The following is a 27,812-nucleotide window of genomic DNA, read 5'->3' on the forward strand; positions in this document are numbered from 1 at the left end:
TCTTACCCGCATTGTATGTAAAGAAGAGTCTAGTACTTTTTACATTTTGGCACTTTATTGAAATAGATTTTTTTACAAATTAGGTTCTTTGTGCTTTAACATCATGCACTTACTTTATGGCCATTGAATATCAGTTTAGAGCTTCCTTCGTAACTACATATATACATAAATATATATATATATATATATATATATATATATATATATATATATATATATATATATATATATATATATATATATATATATATATATATATATATATATATATATATCTCCACCAGCAGTATCCATGTGCGAGCGCGCACAAACAGGACCACGGACTCAGGATATAGCTGTTGCCAATATTCGTGCTTTATTCCAAAGTGAAAAGGTGCAGCCTCAGAAGTGTTTCGGACACGAACTGTGTCCTTGATCACTTGAGGACGTAATCCAAAGCGGGAACTTTAAACACACATAGCACTTCCGGTAACGTGATCGGCAGGGTGATAAACTATGAAAAAATACTACACAATATAGTATTGTATTTACAAAGGAAGCCAAGGAAGTAGTCATCTCTTCTGTCCAGATTTGTCGCCTGGTGAGTAGTGAGGCTTCATTTCATTCTATACTTTTATCATATTCTCAGCATTGATATGATTTCTAACTTTGTGTACCCTAATGTGCATTTTAAGACTTCTTCAACATCATAGTGTTTCACACATTCTTAGCACTGATAAGGTTTCTCACCAACGTGTCTCCTCTCATGTACAGTAAGACTTCCTTTTTGAATGAACCTTTTCCCACATGCACGGCATTGATGAGGTTTCTCACCTGTGTGTGTTCTCTCATGACAAGTGAGAGTTCCTTTAATGCTAAAACGTTTCCCACATTCAATGCATTGATAAGGTTTCTCGCCTGTGTGTGTCCTATGGTGGTAGAGGAGACTCCTTTTCACATTGAACGTTTTCCCACATTCAGTGCATTGATAAGGTGTCTCGCCTGTGTGTGTCCACTTGTGATCAGTGAGCCTTCCTTTGAAACTGAACCGTTCCCCACATTCAGAGCACTGATATGGTTTCTCTCCTGTGTGTGTCCTCTGGTGTGCAACGAGAATTCCTTTCCTGCTAAAACGTTTTCCACATTCTGAGCATTGATGAGGTTTCACCCCTGTATGCGCCCTCTCATGTACAGTAAGGGTTCCTTTCGCTCTGAACCTTTTCCCACATTCACTGCATTGATGTGGTTTCTCGCCAGTGTGTATTCTTTGATGCATTATAAGATCTGTTTTCTGTGCAAAGCATTTTTTGCATTCGGAGCACGGATATGGTTTCTCACCAGTGTGTATCCTTTGGTGAGTTGTAAGATTTGCTTTTGAACTGAATATTTTTCCACATTCTGAGCATGGATAGGGGTTTTCACCTGTGTGTACCCTCTGGTGAGTTGTAAGATGTACTTTTGAAATAAATCTTTTCCCACATTCTGAGCACGGATATGGTTTTTCACCTGTGTGTACTATCTGGTGAGTTGTAAGACGTGCTTTTGAAATAAATCTTTCCCCACATTCTGAGCACGGATATGGTTTTTCACCTGTGTGTACCCTCTGGTGAGTTGTAAGACGTACTTTTGAAATAAATCTTTTCCCACATTCTGAGCACGGATATGGTTTTTCACCTGTGTGTACCCTCTGGTGAGTTGTAAGACGTGCTTTTGAAATAAATCTTTTCCCACATTCTGAGCACGGATATGGTTTTTCACCTGTGTGAATCCTCTGGTGATCAATAAGCTTACTTTTTTCATTGAACTTTTTCCCACATTCACTGCATTGATAATGTTTCTCCCCTGTGTGGCTCCTCAGATGAATTGTAAGAGCTTTTGTCGTACGGAACCATTTCCAACACTCCAGGCATTCATAAGGCTTCTCATGTATGTGTTTTTTATAATGAAAAAGAAGACTGAACAATTTTCCACATTTGGAGCACTGATATGGTTTCTCACTTGTGTGTGTTCTTTGGTGAACAGTAAACATTTCTTCTGTTATAAACTCGTTTCCACATTCTGAACATTGAAAAGGCTTATTGCCTATGTGTGCCCTTTCATGAGCGGGAAAGTGATCCTTTCTTCTGAACACTTGTCCATATTCTGAGGAATGAGAAGGTTTCTCATCTGAGGGTAACCTTTGGTGATGAGTAGCACTTTCTTTCCTTTTGAACTCTTTGCCATATTTTGCATCCCTATGTGCTTTCTAGTGAATAGTAAGGCAGTTTTTCAAACGGAACCCTTTTCCACATTCTGAACACTGATAAAGAGTTACTCCTGTATGTGTCCTGTGGTGCCTGATTAAGGTGTTCTTGTAGCTGAAGCATTTTCCACATTCAGTGCATTGATAGGGTTTCATGTCTGTGTGTGTCCTCTGGTGTACAGAAAGATTTATTTTTTGACTAAGGCTTTTCCCACATTTAGCGCACAGATATGTTTTTCCCCTGTATATTTTCTCTCATGCGTACTAAAGCCTTGTTTCTGAGTGAAGCTTTTGCTACTTTCTCTGCAGTCTTAAGGGTTCTCACCAATACGTGTTCTCTCACGTCTAGTAAGATTTCCTTGGTGGCTGAAGCTTTGATCACATTCATTGCACTGATAAGGCTTCTTGTCTCTGTGCACTCTTTGATGAGAAGTTAAACTTATTTTTTGAATATGCCGTTTCATACATTCAATACATTGTTATGGGTTCTCTTTGTATGCATTCTTTGGTAAGAGGATTTCTTTAATTCAAAGTTGCCTCATAATTAGTGCTCTAATAAGGTTTCACTCCCAAATGAGTTCTCTGGAGCTGAGGGATCTTTCCAATTATGTATATGCCGCCTTCTGTATGTATGTACATTTTGCCTGCATGCAGTATCAGGTGGACATTTAAATGTGAATCAGGTTCCTCATTGGTATAGGTTCTTCTGATACACTGTTACACTTTCACTTTATTGAAGCTATTTTCACATTTAGTACATTAATAGTGTTTATTCCAGATATGCATTCTTTTGTTGACGGAAAGAGTTTCGGTGTGACTGAAGCGTTTCAAAAATTCACTGCATTCATATTGATTATTGCTAATTTTTTCTGCAAATGCTCAACATTTTTTAACTATATTTGTCTTAGATATGATCGTTAATCCCAGTGTTTCTTCGTGAGTAAAAACTTTATTACTCTGACCTAAACTTTGCTTCCAGATTTCTTTTGTGTGTCTGATGGGTATGATGTCATATTCCTTTGACTTGTTGGGACATTGAATTGGTAATGTCACTTTCTTTTTAGAATTAGGCTGCCAGCAGTATGAATCTTCAAAGCACTCAACAGGATGTTACTTGTTGCTTTTCAGCTCACACATCAGTCACCTATGAATTAAAAAGTGTCATAGTATTAGCTTTATTCATGTTAACACATCATTATCTACATGAAACAGGGTATTTCTCACTGGCATTACAGAGATATATCTATTTTTACATGTTGTAAAAACCAAGGCTCTGAATTTCTGTGGATTCAGGATGCACGCATACTAGCTGTACCCCAGTAGCACCCAGTCATTGAGCTGCAGAGAATAAGAGACAGAAGACAGGATTGTGATTCACCACCGATGCCTGAAGTCATCATCCCTTGGTTCTTACCAACACCACACAGGTAACATGGCAATCTCACAACACCAGGTTACTGAGAGATTAAACCCAAACTCCTCCCTTCCAGAGAACACTTCTGAAGTCAGAGAGGAAAACAATGACCTGGAGGAATTGTTTGAGGAAATGATCTCAAAGGAATGGGCATCACAGATTTTCTTGGGTAGTTTGCTCCTTGAAGGACAACTAATCTCTGTAGCCACTTTCCCAACCAGAGAACACAGAACACAAAGCTAGGGACTATCTTTCAAAAGATGCATAGATAGCAGAAGGAACAAACACTGGCCAAGCCTAAATATCACCCCTTTGAAAGGAATTAGCTGATATTTTGGCTTTAATAATGCTTGTTGCTGCAAAAAGAAAATAATAGTCCTGGCAATGCCAATAGGTCTAGCTTTTTAATATTGAGTGACTATTAACTGATGGGAGGCTTTTGTGTGTTTCTGTGGGGTTGTATGGATGGGTGAATCATTGAATGCAGGTGAAGTGTCAGTGCGTGACCTGAGGGTAAGTCAGTGGGAGTGCTTACTAAATTAGATAATCACTAACAGTTCTCTTTGAGGTAGTGTGGTTGAGGAGTTAGGCTTATCAGAGGGTGTGTTAAGCATTTATTGTATTCAGTGGAGAAGTGTGGCTCAATGCTTAGAGCGGCAGACCTTGATGCAGAACGCTGGCCAGGGACCAAGGTTCGATTCCCGCCTCGGCGGGTTTCGGGCCTAAATTCCTCTGACCGGATATTCTCGCCTCAGTGCCGATTCTAAGCATGGGTCCCACGCTGCAACTCTGGGCAATAGCTTGCTTAGTCTCCACAAAGGCCCCCTGATACACAAAGGATGCCTGGTTTCACCATGGGATGCCCAGGAGTGGACACCCCACAAGGAAAAGCCAGAAGGGGTTCCCTTGTAGTAGGAGTACAAGCGCCGGGATGCCTCCGAGTCACTGTTCGCGCTATACAAATACGCCACATTTACATTTACATTTACTCAGACAGGGAATTATAGCACATGTGGAGTGGAGTGGTGTGGCTCAATGGTTAGAGGCGGCAGACCCGTAAGCAGAGAACGGCGCGGGACCAGGGTTCAATTCCCGACGCGGCAGGGTCGTGGACCAGGGTCCAACGGACTCGATAATTCTCGCCTCGTTGCCTACTCTAACCAGGGAACACACTCGGCAACTCTGGGCATTAAGCTTGCCTCATCTCTACAATGGCCCCCGACAGACGCTGGGGATGCCTGGTTCCACCTTGGAGATACCCAGAAAGGGACAATCTCACAGGGAAAACCAGGACGGGTTCCCCAGCGGTCTTCAGCGCCAGGATACTGCTTGGAGTCACAGTGCGCTTTACAAGTACACCCCACATACTCAAGAGACAAATCCAGACGAGTTAGGTAAGTACAAACAAGCATTTGCAATGCAATAGATTTTGCAGTACTGAATGTTTGAGCTATTGGCGTTGCTAATAATAATGCAACATCAATAGCTCAAACTCTCAGTAATGCGAGACCTATTGCATTACAAAGCAATTGCGGCATTCTCGCTTCAGCTTTAAACATCTACAGTGTGAGTGCTGCAGTCCATTTCCAATGCATTAGCTCTCCCATTACTGAAAGTTTGAGCTACTGGTGTTGCATTTTTATTAGCAACACCAAGAGCTAGTGCCTAGGCCTAGTGCCTTCAGAGACACATTCAATCAGTTCATGGGAACAGAAGATAAACTGCGCTTGTGACCTGTTTGTGGAAACCCACAACACATGCTTGAGAAACAGCTGCTTTCAGATAAACATCCAGACCCTTATGTATGAAGGGCATGCTCCACCGTCGCATCACTGTTTTTTACGCTGGGGCGGTGTAAATAATGTGCCATATTGTCGGTTATTTACAAAGTAACGCATCTAGGCAGATGCGTCACTTTGGAAAGCCCTGCGCTACATTGTACCTGCATCAGGTATAATGTATGCAGAGTGTGTGTTCCCACGAGAAAATGCCTCGTAGAAGTGGTGCAGTGAAATGTATGAGATTTCGCTGCGCCACTACTGTGACTTGACTGCGTCGCAATCCTTACACCTGCTTCAAGCAGGCATACGAAGTGATGCAGGTCTTTTCACGTGGGACTCACCCATGCATAATGACACATTGCTGAAGTTGCGTCAGTTTTCCGACAGACTCCAGCAATGTGTCATTTTTGCACCACCCGATGTGTCAGGATTCCTGACGTATTTGTAAACCATTGTGCCATAAAGCCCCGTATTGTAAATACGATGCATCCATGGTGTCACAAGGAAGACACTATGAAAAGTGACGCATCGCAGTTTTTGCCCAGCGATGCGCCGTTTTTCATAAATGAGGCCCTCAATCAGTTAATGGGAAGAGGAGAGAAACTGAGGCTGTGGCCTAGAGCAGGGAGACACAGCCAATACAAGCTTGAGAAGCAGCTGCCCTCAGCACACAATCATTTATTGAAATAGAAGAAAAACTGATATCATGATCGTCATGTTGAGGGATACTGCTAACATATGCACATGAAGTCACTTCATGGGAACAGAAGAGAAACTGAATTGGTGGTCTTTATGTAGTGAGACACTTTCAACACATATGTGAGAAGTACCTGCCTCCAGAGACACATATGTAGTGAGACGCTTCTGATACATACATGAGAAGTAAGCTGCCTTCAGAGACACATTTAATACTGTCATGGAAACAGAAGAGAAACTGGGCTTGTGACCTACATGTGGCACTCCAGTGCTAGCACATACATACTAAGCAGCTGCCTTCAGTGACACATTTAATACTGTCATGGAAACAGAAGAGAAACTGGGCTTGTGACCTACATGTGGCACTCCAGTGCTAGCACATACATACTAAGCAGCTGCCTTCAGTGACACATTTAATACTGTCATGGAAACAGAAGAGAAACTGGGCTTGTGACCTACGTGTAGCACTACAGTGCTAGCACATACATACTAAGCAGCTGCCTTCAGTGACACATTTAATACTGTCATGGAAACAGAAGAGAAACTGGGCTTGTGACCTACGTGTAGCACTACAGTGCTAGCACATACATACTAAGCAGCTGCCTTCAGTGACACATTTAATACTGTCATGGAAACAGAAGAGAAACTGGGCTTGTGACCTACGTGTAGCACTACAGTGCTAGCACATACATACTAAGCAGCTGCCTTCAGTGACACGTTTAATACTGTCATGGAAACAGAAGAGAAACTGGGCTTGTGACCTACGTGTAGCACTACAGTGCTAGCACATACATACTAAGCAGCTGCCTTCAGTGACACGTTTAATACTGTCATGGAAACATAGGAGAAACTGGGCTTGTGACCTACGTGTAGCACTACAGTGCTAGCACATACATACTAAGCAGCTGCCTTCAGAGACACATTTAATACTGTCATGGAAACAGAAGAGAAACTGGGCTTGTGACCTACATGTAGCACTACAGTGCTAGCACATACATACTAAGCAGCTGCCTTCAGAGACACATTTAATACTGTCATGGAAACTGATTAGAAACTGGGCTTGTGACCTACATGTGGCACTACAGTGCTAGCACATACATACTAAGCAGCTGCCTTCAGGGACACATTTGTTGGTTCATGAGATGTTTCACATCTGACAAGTGCCAGAAAAGACAGATAATGAATCGGTCAGTGGCATAATTACTGCACAATGATAGCAGTAGTGAAAGTGACATCTTGTGACCTTTTACCCTGACTGGTGAACAGAATTACACCACAAAACCTTAGAGATCTCTCCTCTTTGGCAAAGCCAGTGCACGTTTTAACAATTTTAAGTGTGCGCTTGAAATTACAGCATATTCATAAACTGGCTTTGGTGTAACTTTTGACAGGAAAAGTGAAATTGAAAGTGAGCAGCGCATTAATTAGTACATAAAATATATTAGAAATAATAGAATGTTGTCAAAGTTTTAAAGATATGTCGAACATGTATTACAAGAATTCAACCAGTTAGGATTAAACATCGGCAGCCAATGTTAAATATAAACAAACATTGGCAAAGCTAATGGGTCTGCCTTATAACTAAAATGCAAGACTGACCTATGACCTTGGGAGTGCTTGCATGTTGTATGTTGCTGACATGAGCTTTGGCCGGAGGATGGTGGCAGCTGGCTGTAGCAGGAAGAGCAGCACTAGAAATATGAAGTAGCAACAACAGGGGGGGAGGCGGGTGCTGCTGATGAAGGAGGCTGCAGGAGGGAGGGAAGGAAGGCGAGAGTAGTGGTCTGTAGAAGCTTTGGTGGGGACGTAGGGTGTCAGGGAAGGAAGGACTCAAGAGGTGGGTTTTTCAGAAGGGACGCGACTGCATGAAGGAGTAAACGTGCAGGGAAGCAGCGGGCAGCTGAGATGGAGGCAGGGGTAGCAAAGGACATGAAGGAGTGTGCGCCTTTAAAAAGGGAGCAGTGTGTACCCCCTCCCCCACACTACCTCCCCAAGATCACATTGACTTTTATTACAAGCAGTTTTACATGTCCTTTTATGACCATTACTTTACATGCCCCAAGATGCAAAGTTTGGTTGGCTCAGAGAGCTGTGACGACTATGCCCAGTCATCAATGGGAGCATCACTGACAAGTACATGCTTAAAGGGACAGGCATGTTAACGCTTGGATTTACATTCCCACCTCGATGTTAGGAATGCCAATGTAAAGATGCACCCATTGAACAGTAGTGTACGAGGGTTGCATAATTCGAAACGTACAATCTATGTAGTGCTAGCAGTGACCATATGCTAGTATTACCCCACCTACTGCACACATTTGATCAACTTTGAAAGAATAAAAGCATGAGCTGGCCTGCCGCGGACAGCAAAACGCCATCTACAGTTTGATAGCTACAGGTGCATGAACCCTCTGAGCAATCTTCCATTGTTGCTCGTGGAGAATGTAGTGTCATTGCTGGCAGTGATATGCAAAGGCACATCCTCTACCCTCTTTGTCCCTCCCACTCCTTTTCATATCACAGAAGGTAAATTTGCCTTATTCCGTCTGCACTTTTTTAAAATTCTACTGTTCATGTCTTGCCTGCGTCCATAGAAGGGGAGGGGCTGGCTCTGGAACATGAATAAAATAATACTATATCAGTCCATTCCAGCCTGCCAGCCGAAAGAAGAACAGAAGCACAGTCTGGTTGTCTCCAGCTACTTCCAGCCCAAAAAAGTAAAGTTCCAGCAAACGAGAGAGTCAGACAGAAGTGGGAGGGAGGGAGGGAGAGAGCGGGGGGAGGGAAGGAGAGAGGGAGGGAGGGAGAGAGAGCCAAAAGAGCTGAATTGGAGTCAAATGACTCGCCGGCCCTCTGGCCGTACCCTAACTGCTCTTTACCTGTTTTCCAGCAGTGCTCCCCATTGGGGCGTGCCAGAGCAGGAAAGGACAGGCCTACCTTCAGAAGCCTGTTTGGACAGAAATTCGAGAGCTGCTCCATTCTTTGCCGAGGGGGTGGTTGTTACATGCTGGAGGAACTGACAAGAAAAACAAAGGCTAGACTCTGGGTTAAGGCATGTGGCAGGGTCAGACTGTGGCAGGAAATAGGACCGGCACCGATATATAAGAGGCCCCTTAAGTGAAGGCGATATCAAGATCCCAAGTTTCAGAAAAAGGACAACGGTGGAGGATTCCCAACCGAACAGCACCTAGTCAAATATTCTCACAATATTAGTTTAGACCCACACTATAATATATGCTTTTTTACCCTGGTTCCAGCTCTATTCTTGGACCATCACCCATTTCTTGATGTAAGTGATGTGATTTTTGTCCTTTGCTTGTATATAAAGAACTGGTTAGCCTACCCTATTGGTTGTTGAAGTACAATGTGATAAAGGTATCATGGAAATATTTACTTCCGTTACCCTTATATCACTGACTAGCCTCTCCACCTCAAATAGTAAACGTAGAAAATCTGGTGAGCTGTTATTGAGGAGAATTCTAAAAATTCTAAAAACACTCTGTCTGTCCTATAGGAGAATCATATGTACAACTTTGAAATCCTGCTATAAAAGAGCTGTTGCAGAACGAGACTACAAATAGATACATCTCTCCTAAGATCAAGAACAGCGTGGTCAGATCAGATTCCTCCACAGAAAACTATTTTGTTGAACAGGGTAGGTTATAGGCCTTACTTACAACCATTCATAGCTAGTTTAAGCTCCCCGATTTTCTTAGATTGTTCTATTGTCAAGATGGTTGTTTTTTGACCATTCATCTATGTTTTCTCATAAACTACTTCTAGATGCCTATTTGAGCACAGATTTTCGTCACAGACAATTCTACGAAACCAAATAACTGCGGGAGAGGATACAAGGACATTAACTCACCCTTTATTGTGGTATGTTCTATATTCTAGTGCTACTTATATCTGTAGTAGAGCCATTGTTTTCCCTTTCTACTTACTATTGGATGCTGGTTTCTCCACTTCCTTATAGATATATAGAATGTTTCTATTATTTCTGAGAGGAGGGTTAACGATATAAGAGGGAAGGACCCATATGGGGTACAATATGCAATAACCCAGAACACCCTGACCACTTTTGAGGAAGAAAAAAGAGAAAAAGAAAGAAAAAAAGAAAAAATTTCAGTAAAAATCCAAAAAGTTCAAACAGCTCTCTGTCAATTAATGCAGACATCTAGTCCTAACTGATGTTGGCAATTTGTTTTGACTACTTGCACTAGATTTTATTCCTGTAATGAATTGTGTATGAAGCCTGGCATTTTCTGTATGAACATAATTGCTTTTGTTTTCAATGTAGATTTTAATTGTATGTCTTTTGTACATTGTCATTTTTTTGTAAACAGCCCTGAAGAAGTCCCAAGAGGACGAAACGCGTCGGCTGTAGCTCCTGTGTGTTTTTTTACTCTCAACTGAACTCAATAAAGAACTCTAAAAGAACACAAGTAACAAACTAATGTGATTATTGCTGTTAATCTCATCAAAAGTTATCAGTGTCTACAAATCCTAAAGTGGTGCACCTTGACCTTGTTTAAAGTATCAAGATCCCAAGTGTCTGGGTAAATTGTGAGTCCTTCATATTTAGAATGTCAAAGAAAGGCGCCAGTAGTTTGCCAGATACCGGACCTGGTTTACACGCTCACTACAAGCACACCCCCCTGTAACTGACTGAAAGCGAGGAGGGTGGGAGAGCAGAGAGAGAGGGCTGGAGAAGCAGAGAGAGAAGGGTGGAGGAGCAGAGAGAGGGGGGTGGAGGAGCAGAGAGAGAGGGGTGGAGGAGCAGAGAGAGAAGGGTGGAGGAGCAGAGAGAGGGGGGTGGAGAAGCAGTGGAGGGAAAAAGAGGAGAATAAAAGCACAGCCAGTGCGGCACTCGTGAAAGGGCGCAGCGCTGATAGAAAGACCTCATACTGCAGTTCTCTGCCAAGAGTAAAGACCAGAACCAGTCTACATCCAGGGCAGCTGCAAGGGTCAGGCACATGCTGTGCTCCCTGCTCTAAGGCCCTCCCTGTCCGTCTGCCTGGCTACCCAACACCGCTCTGAGGCAGGCTAGGCTGGAGGTAGTTTTAGGCAGAAATAAACAAAATATCCCAGAGAAACTTTATAGAAAGAATAAACATGTACCTTTGGCCATCTGCTCGGATGCGGTGTTGTGCACGGGCTGCTTCGCATGCCTCCTGCTCCGAGTCGAGCTCTCAAGAGTACCCTCCCACTGGCGTAACGAACCTTGAGGGGGCCTCCCTGCAAGACACCTCGGGGGCCCCCCTCCAGGTTCAATCAGGAGCCCTGCAGCCAGAGTGCTGTGCTGATGGGGCCCCCTGGAGCTTGAGGCACCCCCGCACCGCAGGGGCTGCGGGGGCCTGTGTTACGCCCCTGTACCCTCCCTGCGACCGGAGCAAAACAAATTGAGGTGCAAATCACTGGCACAAATTAGTTGAATTATGGGAAAGACTGAAACTTGAAGCGACGTTGGCAGAACGAAACTGCGTTTAAGATCTCAGATCCTTGCCCTCACTGGCACCTGCTTTGGTCTTCTCCGCATGCTTCGGAAGTTTTTCCCTTTGCTTTCTGAGGACCACAGGAGGATTACGGTACAGGCCTTGATCGGTTCAAGACTGGACTACTCCAACGTCCTATATCTTGGCCTGCCGGAATATCTCCTGCAACGGATGCAGGTGGTCCAGGTCGCGGCAGCGCGTGCCATTTTTGGCCTGCATAGGCGAGTCAGAGTCCCTGGCTTTTTGCAGTCGCTTCATTGGCTGCCTATCCGACAGCGGATAGTTTTCAAAGTCTTAACTCTTGCTCACAAGGCCTTTTATGCCACAGGGGTTAAATTCCTTCAGAAGAGGCTTGTCTCCTATCGTCCTTCCCGATCTTTGAGGTCAGAGTCGATGTTCCTTGCCACTGTTCCTCGTGTGATGAAGGCTCGTATGGGAGGTCGTTCCTTTATGCTCTGGGCCCCACAGCTTTGGAACTCTCTGCCCCTGACATTACGTAGCACCTCAAATCTGTTGGCTTTCAGGAAGGGCCTGAAAACTTGGCTTTTTGCTTCCTAGATTTCCGTATTCTGCTGACCCTGTTTCTTTTAATCTGTGTGTTGTGTTTGTCTTTTTCAGGTTGTCAATAAAGCGCCGGGACACTCTTTTGAGTAGCCGAGCGCTATAAAAGACACAAAATAACATAACATAACATAACATAACAACTTCTGAAGGTAATTTGTACAAGTTACAGTCAAGATTGTGAAACCAAAATGAAACCATCGGAGGACGTTGCCCTTTCTTTAGACAAACCAGGTCTAAACAAAGTAGCACGGCCCCATTAAAGGTTAAGCACTGAATGCAGCACTTGTTAAAAAAACAAAGTAGTCCATAAACAAATAGATCAAACCCTACAGTGTAAGGAAACTAGTTGGCAGGTGCTCCTAGCTTAGAAACAGAAGTGATGTATCCGGAGCACTGGCCAATAAGGAGCCAGGAAACAATACCATTGTAGTTTTGAACCAATGGCAGGCAGCAGCTGTAATTTCACTCTGTCGACTGACTACAGCTGGTCTTGCATACAGTGCATGCGTGCTGATGCTCAACCTAAAAAGGTATACCTATATTTTATTTCTAGAACCAAGCAGGACTTGGCACAGGCAAGTACAGAATACTTTCAAATGCAAAACTTTACCAGGGAATGGAATTGGAGTTGAAAATAATTATTACAGGTTTGTATTTGCTTTAAAAACAGTTCAGATTACTGTGAAATTACTTTTGATTACGTTGGCATTACTTTTCAGTTACATTGACTACTCAGGGTGATATGCTTAGATATCACACCGTAGATCCAACAGTACAAATGTAAATAAGACAACTTTACTTTTTAAGCATAGTTAAGCTTTTGTTTCTTACAAAAATAGGTTGACACAGAACTTTTTTGGGAAGGAAAAACCACAACATAGATTCCTATGGGAAAAATAGTTTTATCGGTTTCCAGGTAAATAAAAGACCTTCAAGAATAGTTAGTGGGGGATTAGAACCAGGGTTCCCCAAAGTTCAAGGAGACACTCAAGTTGCAACACCAGTGACACTAGGATGGCCAGGTGCAGAGTGAAAGGGTCCAATGTTAGCCAATGGGACTAGGGTGCCGTTGGTTAAAGGGCTGCTTACAAGCAGGCCACTCGGTTGTGGGAGCCAAGCCGCAGGGGCCAATAATCAACACAGAAGCTGCATCACCAGGGTCACGGGGCGGTCGGAAAAGATGCTGCAGGCTTGATCAAGAAGGTTTCCTGAGCACGTCCACCAGCAGGAGAGGTAAGTTGGATCGTTGAGGGATGCCTGGACACCATCAGTTGGGCCACCTAGGGCCGTGGGGCATCAGTTGCAGGGGTGTCTTTAGGCATTGGGTTTTCGTACCAGCGCAGGTCGTGGTCGGGGGGACACCTCATGTTGAGGCTGCAGACGTCGGGTTGGTGGTTGAGGCAGGCTGGGGATTACTGTATCCCAGGTCAGGATCGCTGGGGAGACCTCCTCGTGGTGTTGGGCCACTCAAACTCGGGCCGTAGACATCAGGTGCAGAGTGATGCAGAACTGGGGATTCTGCTGGATCTAGGGGTCTGCGTTGGCGTCTTTGGTTTTTAGCAAATCCAGTACTCATGGGAGACAGAGTCTTTCTGTGTGTGAAGGCAGGGCAGGTCCTCTGGGTTCTGGATGGCTGCTGGACACACCGGGGTTTCGCTGTGAGCAGGTCTAAGTCGGGATAGGCCGGTAGGGCTGGGGACAAAGTAGTTGGTGTCCTCCTCTTCCTGGTTGAACGTCTCTTCGGTCTTAATTCTTTTTTCCTCGAATCTGAGGAGGCAAGGTTTGGGGTTTGTTCCTAAATGGGTCACTTCTTTGGGTGAGTATATCCCTTATTTTGCCACCCTTCAGTGGGAGGTGGGAATGAGCCTCTCTCTGATTGGTGGTGTCTCCTCATCCTCAAGATGGAGGGGACTGAAATGTGTGCTTCACCTCGCCTCCCAAACCTGAGGGGTGGGGTTGGCAAAGGTGGGCACATCTGTCTTCCTAACTCAGTTTTCCTGACAATTCTCCTGTCCAATGTGGGGGGGGTAAGCATCGGGGGTAGCCATTTGCTGGGGGCAGCACAATGCAGGGTCAGCTAACAAAGGCGGCAGGCCTTTGAAGCTCCTCCTTCATGGACCCGTCCCATCCTGGGGGAGAAGGCAGGGCACCTTTGCCAAGTATGGGCTTTGTTTCTGGACCCAGAGAGCGTAGGTCCTTTACTCAGGGTGACATAGAAAACTTCTCAGGGGTCCCACTGACACTTAGGGCCAGATGTAGGTAATCCCAGATTACCGATTCTTAAATACCGAATCATACCGATTCGGTATTTAAGAACTGGCAATCGGGATGTAGGTCATTTTACCGAATCGGCATGATTCAGTAATTACCAAATCAGTATTTACCGATTCGGTAATTGCCATTCATTCCTATGGACCAATTCGGTAATTGGGGGAAACATTGAAGGGTGGCAGGGTGTCACTTTGACACCCTGTTGCACCCCTCAATTGTGCATGGGCGCACATGTTGCAGACATATATGCCCTTAGGGCATGTATGTCTGCAACATGGCACTGTTTAAAAAGCAAAAGAAATGCTTTTTAAAGGGTTTTCCTTATTTAAATTTTTCCTTATTTACCACCAACTTCTAGTTGGTGGTAAATAACGAATTCTTAAACCCCTGTAGCACTGATTACAGTGCTACCTAAATGTCAAAATACAGATTCGGTAATTTTACCGATTCGGTAGTTTACCAATTCGGTAAAATTACCGAATCTGTATTTTAACATGCCCCTACATCCCAAACTCCAAATACCGGTCGGTAACTGCTGAAATCGGCCGTTACCGACCGGTATTTGCCTTCCTACATCTGGCCCTTAGTCCTTTTAAACTCACAAAAAAGAAATTGGCACAGAAGCTGAAATATAAAAGAGACTCTTTAATATCCTCAAATGAGTGAGACTACGTCACACAGAAGCCTTAGCAACTGAATGAGGCAGTCTAAGGAGTACAGAAAACTGGGGCTTTATATATTCTTAGGGTTACATAGTAAGCATAAAACCAAGGGGCAGTCCTGGCTCATGTAAGCATGCAAAACGACTAAGATGGGCATACAAGATCTACTTGCTCAACAAAGTGGGAGGAGAGTTACTTCTCCATACAGCAGCAAGAATAGCCTGACAGTTATACAAGAGAAGCAGGTGCATTCTATTAGCTAGGCCCTTCTGGGCATGTGCGAAGGTGGAAGATGCTAAACATAGTTTGTCTCTAGGCAGACTACAAGGGCAGTTAACAGAAAGGTAGGACAGAGCATATGGCAAGCACATGGCAAACAAAATGGCTGCCAGAAATACAAAATGGCTTTCACAAAGCGGATAAGATAACTTCCAATTACAAGTTGGCTTCTGCTAATGGTAACCCAGAGAGCAGCGTTGGAGTGCCATCGAGAGGGAGGCCTTTGCTGTGGTCTGGTCCGTGAAGAAGCTGAGACCATAACTGTTAGGTACTCACTTCAGAGTCCAAACTGACCACAGACCGCTCAGGTGACTAATGCAAATGAAAGTTGAAAAACCCAAACTTTTGAGGTGGTCCATCTGCCTACAGGGAATGGATTTTACAGTGGAATATAGCTCGGTACTTCCCATGCCAATGTGGATGGCCTTTAACTCTCTTGGGAAAGGTTAGTATCATCCTCTTTTGTTTGGGGGAGTTGTGTAGGAAAGGGCCGTTTTTTGCATGGTTTCCCCTCACTTTTTGCCTGACACTTGATGCACTTTGACTTGATGCGCCCTGGGTCCCTGGAAGTCAGGTTCCCAGAGCATGAGTTCTTTCCCAAAAACGGTATCTTTGGATCCCCAATTGGCACATCTCTGGCCACAGGTCAGCCCCTTGTAAAAGGTACCATGGGTACCAAGGGCACTGTGACCAGGGAAGACCCCTCAGTGCTGCAGCACTTATTGTGCCACCCTTGGAGACCCTGTACCTGAACACCAACACACACTGCCACTGCAGGCTGAGTGTTTTGGCGCAGAGAAAAGAGAAGAGTCGACATGGCACACATCTCTGTGTACCATGCTTGCAATCCACTGCCTGTGGCCTATGTAACAATACTATTTATGGGAGTGGGCCTGCACACCTACATTTCTCAAATTATTCAAATCGTCAAAACTAATGCCAATACCCCTGTTACACTATATACGTGTGCACAGGACTTTGAGCTTTACTTGTTGTGTGGGTTTACCCATACTCTGGCAGGGGTTGTTTTCTCCTTAGGGTTTGTTTCCCCTGACCTGTCTGCACCGTGACCTACTGTCTTTTGCTCTTTGACTCAACATGTACACGCTAGAGCGCCATTTCTTCCTGTAACCAATCCTAAGCCATCACAGTGACTTACTGCTTATAAAAGCAACAGGTTGGACTTATCCATCATCATTGGTCTGGGATAGGACCGCTATTATCCCTACCTAAGAGGCGTCAGTTTGCACAATGAACTGCTTGGAGTAATCTGGAGCTTTGAGAATAGGGTGTCAAAAGCCTTTTGACAGCTAACAGTCCAGTTGATTTTCTTGGGCATTCTGTTGGAGCTGAGTTCTGTGAGGGGAGTCACAATGGACCAATACCCCTTCACAAATCTCCTGTAGTACCCAGTCAAGCCAAGGAATGCCCTGACTTGGATCCCGATGGTTGGAGCTTGCCAATCCAGAATTGTCTGGATTTGGGGTTGTAAGGGTTGCACTTGGCCTCCACTAACATGGTGTCCCAGGTATACAACTGTGCCCCACTACATCTGGCATTTGGATGCCTTGATAGTTAGGTCTGCAGTCTTCAGGACTTTTAAAACCTTGCCCAGGTAGACCAGGTGATCCTGCCAGGAAGAACTAAACAATATCATCTAGATAAGCTGCACTAAAGCCTTCCAACCCAGCAAGGAATTGATTCACCAACCTTTCTGAGGGTGGCAGGGACATTATTTAGACCAACAAGCATCAGAGTGAACTGGTAGTGCCCATCAGGTGTGGAAAATGCTGTCTTTTCTTTTGCTCCAGGGGCCATGCCAATCTAACAGTACCGTGCAGCTAATTCAAAAACACTGAAAAATGTGACAGCCCCAACTTATCTATCAGTTTATCAGCTCTGGGGATGGGGTATGCTTCCATCGTAGTGACAGTATTGAGGCTTCTGAAGTCCACACAGAACCTAACCTTTCTCTTTCTACCCTTTGGATGAGGTTTGGGGACTAGGGCCACTGGGCTAACCCAGGGTCTCTCTGAAGGTTCAATGACTCCCAATTCCAGCATCTTGCTGACCTCAGCCTTGAAATTTCCTTAACTTGGTCAGTCTGGCGATCGATTTTGGTTTTGACAGCAAGCTGTCTCCAGTGTCCACATCATCTGGCGCTATAGCGTGAGGACTACTACTTCCCTCTTCCCACGATCCCAAGGTGCTCGGCAGGGCTGGTGAAGCCCCGGGTCCCGGATTACGTGGCGGCCATCTTTGGTTGGGCTGTAGTTGCCAGTATAAAAGGGGAGGCGGGAGCCAAAACTCGAGAGATCATCACTTCATTACACCCCCGAGATTGAATCGGGCGGATCGCTTATTTTACCAGTGCTATTTTTAAAAACTGTATTCTCCCTTGTGTCCGACCCCTTTTTAAAATATCCCCTCGCTGCTTTGCACAATTGCACTTTGGACCACTCGCTTTTCTTGAAAGCCATAATTTTACCTGGGGAACTGGCGCTATAGCGTGAGGACTACTACTTCCCTCTTCCCACGATCCCAAGGTGCTCGGCAGGGCTGGTGAAGCCCCGGGTCCCGGATTACGTGGCGGCCATCTTTGGTTGGGCTGTAGTTGCCAGTATAAAAACGATCGGCCATGTCTCCGCGCAGCGGACGCGGTCAGCGGACGCGCCGGATCTGTGCCGGAGTCGTGCCAGAGTCCTGCCCGTCTGCGCCCGTCCGCGCACGGAAGGGCGCAGGGGCAGGGCCCCCCACCAAACGGATTACATACTCTGGTGAGGAAATCCGTCATCTGAATGGGGCCATGACATCTCTAGACCTGGCTACACTCACTCGTATTGAGGAACTGTCTATCCAGGCACCGCAGATAGGTAGGTCCCGAGCCCCCCCGCATACTTTAAAGCTCGTCAGCCTAAACACTAGGTTGCTATGTTGTCATAGTCTTGAGATTTACACTCTACTACAGGGCGAAGACATTGACATCCTGACCTTGTCCGAGACCTGGATGGGGGATAACTCCCTACCAGACATCATAGCTGCTGTCCCTGAAAATTACGACATCCACTGGCAGAATCGCACAGGGAACACCCGAGGGGGAGGGGTGGGAATAATTTTGAAGAAACATCTAGCAGTGACTAAAATACTGGCGGAGTCGGCGGATTTGGCCGACTTGCTGGCGATAAAAATTATGTTTGATAACATGTGTGTTACAGTTCTCACAGTCTATTGCCCTCCCAACGCCACCCCAGGTTTTAATGACTCCTTTATGACCTATGCCTCCGACATGTGCTCCAGATATAGAAACGTCATAGTTACAGGAGACTTCAATTTTCACTGGGACAAAGATAGGAAACAGCCAGCGGCCAGCACCCTAGAGACAACCATGTCCTCTCTAGGATTCAGGCAGCTTGTAAACGCTCCCACCCATATAAAAGGCCACACCCTAGATCTGATATAGACCACAGATCTCAGGGTGGTACTAGCTGGAATACTTCCTTGTATGTGGTCAGACCACCACCTGATCTACTGTGACATCCCCCTGGATACCATACTCTCACGCCCAGCACCAAAAACCAGACTGACCCGCCAGTGGAAAAACGTAGACCAACACACACTGACTACATCACTCAGAGGAACTGTCCAGCCGATAATGCTTAATAAAGATGTAGATCAGGATTGTAAAGATATGATGGACTATTTGGTAAAGGCCATTGATCAGATAGCCCCTGAGAAACTTCAGACAAAAAACAGTGGGAAAAAGGGAGCCCCTTGGTTCACACCCGCCTTGAGGGACCAAAGGAAGGCCCTGCGTAATATAGAGAGAAACTGGAGGAGGAATAAGGACACAGCTACTTATGAACAATACAAGATGGCGTTTCGTAGCTACAAAAAATCTATCCGGACAACCAAAGCCGCATTCTATGAGGTCCGTATAAATAGGGCGAACAATGTTCAAAAGGAAACGTTTAAAATCCTGAAGGAACTAACAAAAAGAGCCCAGGATGCAGAAAGTGGCATAGACTGTGATACTTTCCAGAAATATTTTCTGGATAAGGTTGATACTATCATGCGCGAAATAAAAAGCATGGGGTGCAGCCCAATTGAGCAGCAGATCGCTCTAAACCCAACTGCCAGCTGCTTATCATCATTTCCCACTATGGATTCACTAACCCTCGAATCATTGATGAGAAAGACAAAATCTGGCTCCCCAGCAGATCCATGCCCCCCAAGTATTTTCTGCTTGGCAGGTCCAATTCTAGAGGACCATATCCTAGCTACACTGAATAAATCCCTGAGTACTGGCAGGCTCCCCACTAGCTTCAAAGAAGCTCGTGTAAGACCGCTGCTAAAAAAAGTGGGGGCAGATCCCAATGCCTTAAAAAATTATCGACCCATATCCCAGCTGCCCTTCCTGTCCAAAGTACTGGAGCAACATGTACTAAAATCTATGTCAAGCTATCTGGAGTCTAACCATCTACTCCATGAGAGGCAGGCAGGCTTCCGTGCACACCACAGCACCGAGCTGGTCATGCTCTCGGGGCTGGACGAGCTCAGAAGGATGGCTGACAGTAAAAGACCGAGCACCCTGATTTTGTTAGACCTATCAGCGACGTTCGATACTGTCAGCCATTCCATTCTGTTGAATAGGCTGGCTGGGTTTGGGATTCAGGGTTTAGCCCTTCGGTGGCTGGAATCATTTCTATCTGGGAGAACCCAGAGAATCCAGATGGGAGATAGTGTATCAGGAGTGGGAAGTCTGACTTGTGGCGTCCCCCAGGGCTCAGCACTATCCCCACTCCTGTTTAACATATATCTACAGCCCCTGATTAACACACTAGCGGGGATGGGCTGTCGGGTGTTTAACTATGCTGATGACACACAGCTGCTGCTGGGCATAGATGACACAGCACAAGCCCAGTCACACGCCCAGGACATACTTAGATATACGGTCCACTGGATGTCCACCAACAGCTTAAAATTAACCCGGAAAAGACAGAGGTGCTGATAGTACCATCCAAGTGCTCCTCCTGGAGTGACATGTACTGGCCCCAGGAGCTGGGCCCAACCCCACAGCCAGCAGCCACGGTCAAAAGACTGGGCATTAAATTGGACAGTGCCCTCTCAATGACCAACCAGGTTTCCACCGTGGTTGGCACTTGTACAGGTCTTCTAAGACAGTTGCGCAAACTAGTCCCTCTCCTCTCCCAGTCGATGCCACGCACAGTGGTCTCGGCCACCATAGTGTCAAGACTCGACTATGGCAATGCGCTCTACTTAGGCCTGCCAAAAATGCTAACAAACAGACTTCAGGTAGTCCTAAACGACGCCGCTAGACTTATTTTCAACCTTCTGTGGAGAACGCATGCCTCTCCACTATTAAAAAGTCTACACTGGCTGCCAATTGGACAGAGGTCCGTTTTTAAAAGCCTCTGTATAGCCCACAAAGCCATCTATGGGAAGGCCCCGACCTACATCAAGGAACGGATTGAGATATATAGACCGGAAAGAAATCTCAGGTCCTCTGATGCCAAACTCCTTGTATGTCCTTGTTTTAAACTGGCCACAATAGGAGGGAGATCCTTCTCGGTTTTACTACCGAACCTTTGGAACGCCCTGCCTGAGACACTCCGAAAGGAGGGGAATCTACTCCGTTTCAGGAAAGCCTTGAAAACTAACTTGTTCAGAACAGCACTCAGCTTAGCTTAAGTACTCCACCCTTTTTTTATATCCCGGATGTTATGTTCTGTGGTCAAAGCGCCCTGAGACCTGTAGGTGACCCGGCGCTATATAAATCCACTATAACAATAACAATAACAATAACATCATGGGTACACCAGGGTGTCTGACCAAGGGTTAATGAGAAGAGCTGTGCATACTCTTACAGGACCTGCCTACAATCAGCTTTCTGTTGGGCAGGGAGCGTGTCTGAAAAGACAATTCCAACCACTGACCTAGCTTACGGGCAGTAAGTGAGGAGGTTAGGGAGAGGTTCCCTCTCTATCTCCTGATCCTCATCAGTAATCATCAACAAAGTTACATCAGCCATGTCACAGAAAAGTTTCAGGCGGTTCACATGTATCACTCTTTTGGGGGACCTGCTAATGCCCAGGTCTACCAAGTAGGTGACCTCACTCTTCTTTTCTAGGGTAGGGTAAGGGCCACTCCATTTATCCTGGAGAGCCATTGGTGCCACAGGCTCCAAAACCCATACCTTCTGTCCTGGTTGGAACTCCACTAGTGCAGCCTTCTGGGCATACCAAAGCTTCTGGAGCTCCAGGATGGCCTCGAGATTTTTGTATGCATTCTTCACGTTCTCTGCCATTCTGGAATGAAGGCCTAGCACATAGTCTACTACATCTTGTTTTGTTAGATGATGTGGTTTCTCCCATCCTTTCCTCACAAGAGAGAATGGTCCCCTTACAGGGTGACCAAACAGAAGTTTAAAGGGTGAAAACCCTACTCCTTTCTGAGGCACCTCTCTGTAGGCCAAAAGCAGGCAAGGTAACAGAACATCACATCTCCTTTTGAGTTTTTCAGGGAGGGCCATTTTCATGCCTTTCAATGTATTTTTGAACCTTTCAACAAGGTCATTGGTTTGTGGGTGATAAGGTGTTGTGAAGTTATAGACCACTTCGCACTCATCCTACGTATCTCAAGTATGCAAACATAAAGCTGGTACCTTGGTCTGATACTACCTCCTTAGGAAACCCTACCCTGGTGAAGACACCAATAAAGACCTTGGCTACTACAGGGGATGCAGTAGACCTAAGGGGAATGGCTTCAGGATTTATGGTAGCATGATCCACTTCTACCAGTATGTATATGTTTCCTGAGGCCGTGGGAGGTTTGATTGACCCACGATATCCACCCCTACCCTTTCATGGGGAACCCCAACCACTGGTAGTGGAATTAAGGGGGCTTTTGGGTGTCCACCTGTTTTGCCACTGGCTTGTCAGGTGGCATAGGAGCCAAAAAACACCTTTACTTTTTGGGACATCTGTGGCCAATAAAAGTGGTTGACAAGACTTTCCCAAGTTTTTATCTGGCCCAGATGTCCAGCTAGGGGGATGCCGTGGGCCAATGTGAGCCGGAACTCTCAATACAGCTGAGGCACTACGACTCTCCTAGTGGTACAAGGTCTCAGTGTAAAGGAGCCTCTCTTCCCAATAGACCCTGTGGGAGCCACTGACATCTCCCTGCTCCTGTGCAGCAGCTTGCTGCCTCAGGCTTTCAGAAGTAGGGCAGACCGGCTGCCCAAGGCACAGCTATTACCTAGAGGGTGCCCTTGAGCCCAAGAGCTCTACCTCGTAAGGTTCAGTTCCATGGGCTCAGTTCACCCTGGGGCTAACAAGTCATCTCCCTGAGGACGGGGGTCCTGCTCCTGTTACTATTTGGAAGCTGTGTCATCAGTCTTTCTACCTTACAGCTTGGGAGGTTGGGCCATAATTTCAGTTTCTGTTGACCTTATCAGGTAAGTCGCTCCCACCCACCCCCCTGCTGCTGCTCCTCCAGCGCTTGTGCCCTTCACCCTTGGTTCCACTGACCATTCCTGGGCTCCCTTGTTTTCTCGCCGTTCTTCCTCGCTCTCCCCCCGCCCACTGCTCGCAGTTCCCGCCACTGCTGCCCTTGCGGCCCCACGCCCATTCACTAATCCCATGCCTCCCACCTACTCCTCCCTCCCAGATCCCCTTAAAATGACAGCAGCTGCGCAGTCGCGCCGAAGGCGCGTTTAAGGCAAACCCGTCTGCGAACGTCCGCGCCCAGCACCAGAAACCCTGGACCCCGCGAAGGCCACTACACCAGATTTCACGACGCCAACAGCCTCCACGCCCTCAACGCCGGCTGAAACAACACCTGCTTCCAGGCCACCCTGTAACGGGCCCATGGACCCTTCTCCTGCTGCACCTGCAGCTTCACCTGCGACAGAACCACCAAACCTCCAAGGACTGGACCCAACCACCTCTGCTGCATACTCCTCAACACCATGCTCTGCATGCAAACACACCGTCAAGCTCTGGGATCTGCTCGACACCTCCGCCCCAGACGTGGCCTTCCTGACCGAGACCTGGTGGAACCACTCCTCGGTGCCCGACATCGCCATAGCAATCCCAGACGGCTAGAAGGTCACCCGCAGATATCGCACTGGATGAGGAATAGCCATTGTCCACAAATCCACCCTCAAGGTCGCAACCCTCAACACCACCGAAGACCTGCACTTCTGGATCCACATCGACCCTAACACCACCCTCAGAGGAACACTCATCTACAGACCCCCCTGGACACCGGGCCCACTTCAGCAACTCCATTGCCGACCTCACCAGCACACACGCACTCGCCACCATGGACTACATCCTCCTCGGGGACCTGAACTTCCACCTCAAGAACAACAACGACGCCAACTCCACCACCCTGATCTACAACCTCGCAAACCTCGGACTCAGACAACTCATCACCGCACCCACCCACGCTGCCGGCCACACGCTGGACCCCATCTTCTCCACAGGCACCCACGTCACCTTCAACCATACCACCGAAGTCCACCGGACCGACCACCGCTGCATCCATTTCACCTTCAAGAAACCAACCACGTACCACCGCACCCAACAGCTGCCTTGCCGCCGCTGGAGCAAAGTCACAGAGGACCAGCTGATCACGACCCCACCAACCCAGACGCCGCAACCCGCAACCTCAGACAATGGATCGACAACTGCGCCAACACCCTCACCCCGCTCAAGAAACCCTCCAACAACCACGCCAGCAAGAGAGCCACCTGGTTCACCGACGAGCTACAGACCTCCAAACGCGCATGCCGGAAACTGGAGAAAATATGGCTCCATGAACGCACACCGGACAACCACGCAGCCCACAAGGACGCCACCTGCAGACATCATCCCCTCATCAGATTAGCCAATAGATCCTCCTTCAAAGACCGCTTGGATAACAAAGCACACGACAGCAAAGAGCTCTTCAGCATCGTAAAGGAACTCTCCAACCCCAGCGCCAACAACATCCCGCCCTCACAAGAACTGTGCGACTCACTAACCATCTTCTTCCTCTGCAAGATTGCTGACATCCACGACAGCTTCAACACCACGACCGCCCCGACTACGCCTGACTCCTCCTCCCTAATGAACACCACCAGCGCCATCCGCCTGACCTCCTGGTCCAACGTCAACGACGATGAGAGACACAAGACGCAGGGAAGGGGTTAAAATACACAAGGGTCAGTGCCCGGGTGAGGGGTGAGTGACCCGCAGGAAAGGGGTTAAAATACACAAGGGTCAGTGCCCGGGGTGAGGGGTGAGTGACCCGCAGGGAAGGGGTTAAAATACACAAGGGTCAGTGCCCGTGGTGAGTGACCCGCAGGGAAGGGGTTAAAATACACAAGAGTCAGTGCCCGTGGTGAGGGGTGAGTGACTCACAAGGAAGGGGTTAAAATGCACAAGGGTCAGTGCCCGGGTGAGGGGTGAGTGACCCGCAGGAAAGGGGTTAAAATGCACAAGGGTCAGTGCCCGGGGTGATGGATCAGTGACCCACAGGGAAGGGGTTAAAATACACAAGGGTCAGTGCCCGGGGTGATGGATCAGTGACCCACAGGGAAGGGGTTAAAATACACAAGGGTTAGTGCCCGGGGTGAGTGACCCGCAGGGAAGGGGTTGAAATACACACGGGTCAGTGCCCGGGGTGAGTGACCCGCAGGAAAGGGGTTAAAATACACAAGGGTCTGTGCCCGGAGGTGAGGGGTGAGTGGCCCGCAGGGAAGGGGTTAAAATACACAAGGGTCAGTGCCCGGGGTGAGGGGTGAGTGGCCCGCAGGGAAGGGGTTAAAATACACAAGGGTTAGTGCCCGGGGTGAGTGACCCGCAGGGAAGGGGTTGAAATACACACGGGTCAGTGCCCGGGGTGAGTGACCCGCAGGGAAGGGGTTAAAATACACAAGGGTCAGTGCCCGGGTGAGGGGTGAGTGACCCGCAGGGAAGGGGTTAAAATGCACAAGGGTCTGTGCCCGGGGTGAGGGGTGAGTGACCTGCAGGGAAGGGGTTAAAATACACAAGGGTCAGTGCCCGGGGTGAGGGGTGAGTGACCCGCAGGAAAGGGGTTAAAATACACACGGGTCAGTGCCCGGGGTGATTGACCCGCAGGGAAGGGGTTAAAATACACAAGGGTCAGTGCCCGCGGTGAGGGGGGAGTGACCCGCAGGGAAGGGGTTAAAATACACAAGGGTCAGTGCCCGGGGTGAGGGGTGAGTGACCCGCAGGGAAGGGGTTAAAATACACAAGGGTCAGTGCCCGGGGTGAGGGGTGAGTGACCTGCAGGGAAGGGGTTAAAATACACAAGGGTCAGTGCCCGGGGTGAGGGGTGAGTGACCCGCAGGGAAGGGGTTAAAATACACAAGGGTCAGTGCCCGGGTGAGGGGTGAGTGACCCGCAGGAAAGGGGTTAAAATACACAAGGGTCAGTGCCCGGGTGAGGGATGAGTGACCCGCAGGGAAGGGGTTAAAATACACAAGGGTCTGTGCCCGGGGTGAGGGGTGAGTGACCTGCAGGGAAGGGGTTAAAATACACAAGGGTCTGTGCCCGGGGTGAGGGGTGAGTGACCCGCAGGGAAGGGGTTAAAATACACAAGGGTCAGTGCCCGGGTGAGGGATGAGTGACCCGCAGGGAAGGGGTTAAAATACACAAGGGTCTGTGCCCGGGGTGAGGGGTGAGTGACCTGCAGGGAAGGGGTTAAAATACACAAGGGTCTGTGCCCGGGGTGAGGGGTGAGTGACCCGCAGGGAAGGGGTTAAAATACACAAGGGTCAGTGCCCGGGTGAGGGATGAGTGACCCGCAGGGAAGGGGTTAAAATACACAAGGGTCTGTGCCCGGGGTGAGGGGTGAGTGACCCGCAGGGAAGGGGTTAAAATACACAAGGGTCAGTGCCCGGGTGAGGGGTGAGTGACCCGCAGGAAAGGGGTTAAAATACACAAGGGTCAGTGCCCGGGTGAGGGATGAGTGACCCGCAGGGAAGGGGTTAAAATACACAAGGGTCTGTGCCCGGGGTGAGGGGTGAGTGACCTGCAGGGAAGGGGTTAAAATACACAAGGGTCTGTGCCCGGGGTGAGGGGTGAGTGACCCGCAGGGAAGGGGTTAAAATACACAAGGGTCAGTGCCCGGGTGAGGGATGAGTGACCCGCAGGGAAGGGGTTAAAATACACAAGGGTCTGTGCCCGGGGTGAGGGGTGAGTGACCTGCAGGGAAGGGGTTAAAATACACAAGGGTCTGTGCCCGGGGTGAGGGGTGAGTGACCCGCAGGGAAGGGGTTAAAATACACAAGGGTCAGTGCCCGGGTGAGGGATGAGTGACCCGCAGGGAAGGGGTTAAAATACACAAGGGTCTGTGCCCGGGGTGAGGGGTGAGTGACCCGCAGGGAAGGGGTTAAAATACACAAGGGTCAGTGCCCGGGTGATGGGTCCCGGTAATGTTGGGGCGCCTAGTGAACCCCCCGCTGCCCCGTGTGTAGTGTGGAACCGCAGGCACCGGACACCCCTCTCTGCCCAAGGTCACACTTTATTTTATTTTATTTATTTTATTTATTGTGTTTTTATATAGCGCAGACTTTACCCGAAGGTGTCAGAGCGCTTCACAATAGGAACAGTAATGATACATGAGGAGAAAATTACAAGTGAACAAATTACAAAGCAAACGTTAAGTTACATGAGGAAAAAGTGACAATTGTGAGCAAACAAAATACAAGAGGTGGCAAAGGTACATTACAGGAGGTGGCGTGTGCAGGTTACAAAGATATACAAAGTACAAGTAGAGGTAAAATACGGTAATAAACGGAGGACACTCAAACACAAGAACAAACGTGACGTAGGCAATGGGGCACGTTTCGAAAGCAAGTATCGAAAGCAAACACAATGTAAGAGGAGCAAACAGGGTGTTAAAAGAGAAAAGTGAGATGTGCATGTTACAAAAGAGTACCGAAGACAGGTAGAAGGGTAGTACTGCAATAAACAGCAAACCCTCCAACCACAAGAACACACTGGGAAGGCACTTCCAAAGTCATGGAGAGTAGAGCCTCCAGCATTCCTTCTTTTTTGCACTTTTACATAAGGTGAACTCGACCCCAAGTATCTGGAGTCTGCCCAGGAGCACCTCACCTTACACCAGGACTCCTTTATTTGTGGTAGGCGCAGGGAGACTTGGTGATTGGCCCAGGATCACAGGATGCTGCGCCGACGCCGAGACTCGAGCCCGGCTCCCCAAGTGCAAAGTCAGCCGCTCTGGCCGTTCCGCCACACTGCACATCTCTCCCATGCACTGATGCCCCAAGCTTGGAGTCGGCGAGCAGGGCTCAGTCTCGTGGCCTCATATGAGACTCTACCTCTGTAGGGCGGTTCTTCATGTGCTGCCTCCCCCTGCTCTTGCATTCCTTCTTAT

The 27,812-nt window shown here is 47.6% G+C and overlaps 1 protein-coding gene across 1 annotated transcript; it reads right to left on the reverse strand.

Annotated features, from left to right (window-relative positions):
• Positions 1 to 365: 365 nt before the first annotated feature.
• LOC147700520 (uncharacterized) lies at positions 366 to 27,812 on the reverse strand. The gene is made up of 3 exons (XM_086929675.1): positions 27,533 to 27,812; positions 2,254 to 3,365; positions 366 to 2,193 (listed from the first exon to the last, which is right to left on the reverse strand). The coding sequence occupies exons 2-3, from the start codon at positions 2,375 to 2,377 to the stop codon at positions 707 to 709; spliced, it is 1,611 nt and encodes a 536-aa protein (XP_086785801.1). The 5' UTR covers positions 2,378 to 3,365; positions 27,533 to 27,812; the 3' UTR covers positions 366 to 706.

Source organism: Lissotriton vulgaris, chromosome 7 (assembly GCF_964263255.1).
Source record: "Lissotriton vulgaris chromosome 7, aLisVul1.2, whole genome shotgun sequence".
Classification (NCBI taxonomy): Eukaryota; Metazoa; Chordata; class Amphibia; order Caudata; family Salamandridae; genus Lissotriton; species Lissotriton vulgaris.

Coding starts and splice junctions, on each gene's coding strand:
- LOC147700520 (XM_086929675.1), bottom strand. CDS start 2,377: ATGAAACCCTATCAATGCACTGAATGTGGAAAATGCTTCAGCTACAAG. Junction 2,194..2,253: donor AGAATGTGGAAAAGGGTTCC/GTTTGAAAAACT, acceptor AATATGGCAAAG/AGTTCAAAAGGAAAGAAAGT.